Raw genomic sequence first — 6,000 nt, forward strand, 5'->3', positions numbered from 1 at the left:
ACTCCTTTGTCTTTTAGTTGTTGTTACCATGTACTGTAGGTGGTTGTACTGTTAAGTAACAAACCAAAAAATAACCCAAAAAATATTGTGTATCGTGAGACTGCTTGAAAAAATACCGTGATATTATATATGTTTTCCATATCGCCCACCCCAAACTGAAGTTGTACAAGAAGTGACGTGACCTCCGACGGCCTTCTTGCGCCATAATGTGATTTGTGGGGCAAAGTGTCATGTGTGAGTGTGTTGTCAAAGCAAACACAGCACTGACACAGCTCAGAGTTTAGTTGTACCGCCGTGCTGTTGTCCGTTTGGATATGAGAAGAAACACAAGATACACTTACACCTCTACTGAGACCGCACAGCTGTGTTTGTACAAGGAACTCTGGGAGCGCTGCGCTGTGCGTGCGTGAGTGTGCGTGCGTGAGTGCGCGTGTGTGTGCGTGCGTGCGTGTGCAATTCTTCTTATACTATTATTTTAATATGTGTTCTATTCATATTCATGTGTACGTTTCATTCATGGGGGCATCTCTATTTTCATTTTGAATGATTTGAAGGTGTCTATCTTAGTTTGTTTTCATGCATTTTAATTCTCATTCATCATGTTTCTATGTGCATGGACTGCCTGTGTGTGTGTCTGTGTTTGCGTGTCCAGAAGCAACAGAGGACGGTTCGAACTTTAGCCGTCTGCATAGATGCCGTTATGGAGGTATTGTTGAAGAAATCGTGCATGTCTGTCAGCTGCCCCCAAAAGAAAAAGGCTAAATGAAAGCGATACCTTGACCTTTAGATGTGTGGACTGTCACCCAAACCGCTTCCTCATGCTCAGCTCCGGCTTCCCTTTGTTGATGCTAGCAACGCTAAAGAGCCAAGACACCAAGAATGATAACCAGATAAAACCAGAGCAACGCCAAAGAGCCGTCCACACCAAGAATGATAACCTGATAAAACCAGATAAAACCAGAAAGCAGTGTCTGTTTTTGGCCGCGAGTCGCCGTGCCGAATGGGGAGAGATTGGGACTCCGGGTAAAAATGGAATATGAGTAGTTTGTCCTCCATTTATTTGAAAATTTGGATTGCGCTACCTTTTGGGAATACCAATTCCTACTTTTGATATATGCTGAACAATACCGTTTGGATTACTTTCTGAGTGATATGACGAAGTAATTCGGAAATCCATATGGGTGTTCGACACACCCACTTACATTCAGCGTGTTTACGGTTACATTTATATCGTTCATCGGTGTGTGTTGTTACAGTTATCTTCATAGTTGTCATTCTTGGTGTGGACAGCCCTTAGCGAAGGTGTTACGGAAAATGAAGGACAAGTGTATAGGAACTTTCTACGCAGTAAAACCCTGAGCGTTCATTTATTCTTTTGCATACACTTAGGGCTATATCTTCGCCAGTGCCTCCTTACCCCTTATCCCTAAACTTATTTGCCTTTTTTTTGCTATTTGAAAAAACATTTTTGAGTAGCCGATCTACAAGCTCACAGCGTGTCGATGTAGATTGGCTAAGTTTAACAATTAAAAAATGTTCTTCAAATTAATTTAAAAAAAAAGGGGATAAGTGGTACGGCATGCACTGCCAAGAATAGGGCCCTTACTCTCAGAGTAAGTGTACCAATGGGGAATATTGCGCGGTGCAGAAAGTACAGATGAAACCTCTTGGTATCTCTTTGAACTTAACAGCTTTGGCCAAGCAGCGGTGTGTTGTTGTCGTGTGCTCTTGTTGTAGTTGTGGTAGGACATACTGTATGTACTGTATGTGTGTGGCAGTAAAGTACAGTAAAGTAATACCGCATCTAATGCTGCATTTATACTCCGTTGCATTCCAGCGTCATGTGCCACAAAAATAGCTAGATCTCCAAGCTCACAACATGAAAAGACAGTGAAAACCGTTGTGGGGCTTGTATATCTGCTATTTTACGTGGGCGACCACTAAGCATAAATCAAGTCTTGCGAGTGTGCGCACTGCGCTGCGATGCACTACTGCTGAACTTTTACTGCCGTGCAAGGCAAGCACAGGGGAAAGTTTTGAGGAAATCTGATTAGTCAGAAATGTATCTGTGTAAGATGGTCGGAGCCCTGTGTGTTAGAAAAGGCCAAATTGCGTTGGCAGTGTCCGTTGGCCACCTTGGAATAAAGGTGACCTTTACTACTACTACAGCGAGTGCTACTGTAGAAGCCATAATATTAACAACCTAGAAACCCAAGGTCAGTTCATGCTCGCGTCGAAAGACGAGAGTGTTCGACGTTCGTATACCGTCTGCAAAATGTAAACGAGGAAAGTGAAAGTCACCTTCACGAAGTTCACGAGCGACGTTTCATTTTTCCAGAGGTACGCAAAACCCTCGAAAGAAGGTTCGCCGGCCGCGACACTTCCTCCTCACTTGTGTTGTGCGATGCGTCGTTCGACACTTCGTCACACAAAGCATAAACTGACCTTAAATTAGCTGGCAGTAGTTGCACATGCATAGTATACTGTGCAGTTAGCATATGTTTATGTGTTCAACCAAATGGTTGAACATATCCAACATAGTTACATATCCACACATACCAACATATCCATGTTGGTACCAGGATAGGTTGTACGTAGCTAATGTTATCTTAAATAGTTCCTAATACTAATACATATGATTTTATATGGTGAGCGACCTAAAGGAACGGTATGTCACAGAACAATGAAACTGTTATAGGTCAGGTTAGCCTCGCCTCAGGTATGTTGCACCTTTTAAAGTCACCCCAGTGCAAGCTAGACTCAATTCAACATTCTGTACATTTGCAGCATCATTGTAGGTTACCATAGCAGTTTGCTAGGAATGTGTACGTACACAATACTGTCCTCCATGTTAATGTAAGGTCTACAAATGTAACCAAATTGGCATTTAAAGGGACTACATTTGTAGTCAATCAGGAGTGAAAATAACAGTGAGGATTTATACTGTGTAGTGGAAAGCAGAGTCTCCCGTATGTGGAATTTGAAAATGTGAAAATCGACAAATGAACATTCTAGCTACGCCAACTGACCATAAGCGCCTTGCGATCACCAGTGCCTAACAAACGCCACTGTAAGCTCTTTATCACTCACTCTGTCTGTCTGTCTGTCTGTCTGTCTGTCTGTCTGTCTGTCTGTCTGTCTGTCTGTCTGTCTGTCTGTCTGTCTGTCTGTCTGTCTGTACATGTCTGTCTGTACATGTCTGTCTGACTCACCCTTATCTCCCTTAGTGCTAGTTGGAAGGTTTATAACTCACTAATCCCTCCAAACCCTCCATTGTTCATTGTTTCCCATCTCATATCCTGTGGAATGTCTCCAGGTAAGAGTGGATTCTGTCCTTGAACGCGCCAGAAAGTCAAAGATAAGTCACTTTGGAGGACCTTTTTACTCAAAGATTCGTTGCCGTTGTCGTTTAGTGTTGAATCTGAATTGTTAAAACTATTATACAGGATACAATCGTGAACCCATTACAAAAGGTTAACATAACACAAAAGTTGAAAATGTTTTGGGGGTTGTCCTCATAAACAATTTCATCCAATCAGGAGAACTCATGACTGAACTCATCCTGATCCTGAGTGATGGGAAATTATATAAAAGAATGGAGCAGACACAATTGGAACTTGAACGCTAGCTGATCATTTATCTTTGTAGGGTTTCTTTTTTATGAATTCCAAACCACCTTTTAAAAAAAATATTTTCTGATTACTAAAGAGCTGGAGAGACCCTTGTTAACGAACAAACAGTCTATATTGCAATGATTACTATCAGAATAAAGAGCTGAAGCTGAATGAAGGCACAGTGAACAGTAAACCATTCCTTCTGTTGTAATCACCGTTTAGAAGTTGCAAAAGCAACCACTCAACACAAGCACGTCTCTTTCGCCATAAGTCATCTCTAGACTAGAGCACTGTTTCCCAAACAGTGGCTCGGAGTCGGGACCCAATTTTTGTGGCTCACGGACCAATTATTTTGCGTCACCACTTGAGTAAAAATGACATTTACTGTCCCTACATAAAAAAATAATAATTAAGACAAAAAAATATATATAATGCCATGAATAAAAAATATAAATAATTTATTGTGAGCTTGTAGATCTGCTATTTTGACTAGTTTGGGCAAACGTCTAATCTCTCTTTTGGGTCTCGACCTCTTAAAGCCTCTACAGGTTTAGTTAAGTCATTTAGACCCGAGTCCGATTCTAAAAACGCCTTCAAAATGAAAAGTAAACTAACACCTTGCTGGGGGGGGGGGGGGGGGGGGTGGAAACCTCAATATGTCCAAAACTGTAACTGTTCAGCATTCAAATTCAAAAGTATCAAAAGTATAGCAGATCAAGCTCAAATTGTGCGGCTTTGTGCAACGTCGTCTGCTACCCTCGATGCTTTCGCGCGACGCTGTAGTGTAGTATGATCAAGTGATTCACGAAAGAACACAAAATGTTAAAACATAGGGATGAGAGGTTTCTGCCAGACAACGGCGGTATATGTAGCAACGAGCAAAATGACACAGGCGTGAACAGCTAGAAAAGGTATAACAATGCATAGGTGCAACGCGTCTAACTGGAGTCCCCCCCCAGGGTCCTATACTATAGGCCCCCTCCGGTAAATGTTTTTCACCAGAACAGGGGTCATGCCGTCAGCACAGTTCCTCCACCACGGTAGATGGATAGATTCAGACCAAGTACAGAATGTTAAACTCAAGCGTGATGTCATGTCGTCGAGACAATGGAGCCAAAAATGCCAAAAGTTTCGCTGTCAAGCGTCCACATACTTTTGCGTCTGTGCTTGTCCTTTAAAAAAAATGTATTAATTTATTTATTTTCTTCCACAAAAGCCACTTGTGATCTGCCTCTTGGCAGTGCCTCGTGTCTTTGTAAACAGGCATTCTCTCAACATGTTGTAATAATATGCGTGGCCTTTTAGCGAAAAGCCCTCCTTCCACTGACCTCAGCCACTCGATCCTTTGTCACGTTCCCAGGCCCTTTCCCTGATAAACGCAGGGTTTCGCAAAATGTAGAGAGAGTCGCAGGCCGCGTTTTGTCAAAACAAATTGTGCAACATTTTTCAAAAAAGTAGTGAGAGACTATCCAGTCCAATCTACAAGCTCTGCTCATTATACAGAATGGCCCATTTATGACAATGATTATTACTAGATTGTAGTAATTAGTAACGCATGCTTTTAATTAACTGTGACCTCCTTGTCCTGTATTCTTAGGAGAGAAAGAAAATATTTAAAAAATAAATCAAGTAGTAGAGGTATATTGCTTTATTCCCTACAGGAATAGAAGTGTGCATCAATCCCTAAAGAGTGTACAAATGGATCCTTACGGTTCCTTTTGGTTCTATTTGTACCCTCTAAATGTTGTACCACAGAATCTTGTGGCATCACTAGTCCTCTCTGGTATGGTGAGAATGGAGGAAGATTGATCAAGGGCCTCTATTTCAACTACAAATTCCTTCCCATCCTCTCCTCTGCCCTCCGCTTCTCATCCTCTCCTCTGCCCTCCGCTTCTCCTCTCTCCTCCCCCTCTCCTCTCCTCTCCTCTCCTCTCCCAGGCTATGACTTTGCCGCTGTCTTGGAGTGGTTTGCCGAGCGCGTGGACCGGATCATACTGCTGTTCGACGCCCACAAGCTGGACATCTCCGATGAATTCTCGGATGTCATCAAGGCTCTCAAGAACCACGAAGACAAGATCAGGTATACCAGATAGCATTGTTTTGACACGCATTCCTTCAACCTTCAACGGAACAATGCTGCTGAAGTTGAAGTGAGTCCAAATTCATCACAATCAACCGATCCGTTGTTGTCAGTGGTGTAAAGTAACTATACATGTACTCAAGTACTGTACTTAAGTAATTTACTCTCTTAAAGGGATAGTTCAGATTGTTTGAACTTAAGTTGTATGAAATACTTGCCATTAATATAGTGGTTGCAACTGTATTAATCGATTGCCAGAGTCCCGTGGTGGGAGTTCTGCTCCGGTTTTGGTGAAATATCAAGTAG

At 42.2% G+C, this 6,000-nt stretch overlaps 2 protein-coding genes across 2 annotated transcripts in view; both read left to right on the forward strand.

Annotated features, from left to right (window-relative positions):
• The window catches only part of il20ra (interleukin 20 receptor, alpha), a 103,161-nt gene that overhangs the window by 36,795 nt on the left and 60,366 nt on the right, over positions 1-6,000 (forward strand). The window lies entirely within an intron of this gene.
• Positions 1-6,000, forward strand: part of LOC308334789 (EH domain-containing protein 3) — a 39,338-nt gene that overhangs the window by 22,930 nt on the left and 10,408 nt on the right. Inside the window, exon 5 of the mRNA XM_080791616.1 lies at positions 5,553-5,694. Coding sequence (XP_080647742.1) covers positions 5,553-5,694 — 142 coding nt within the window. The remainder of the gene's footprint in view (positions 1-5,552; positions 5,695-6,000) is intronic.

Source organism: Protomyctophum bolini (genome assembly GCF_963924005.1).
Source record: "Protomyctophum bolini genome assembly, chromosome: 19".
Lineage (NCBI taxonomy): Eukaryota > Metazoa > Chordata > Actinopteri > Myctophiformes > Myctophidae > Protomyctophum > Protomyctophum bolini.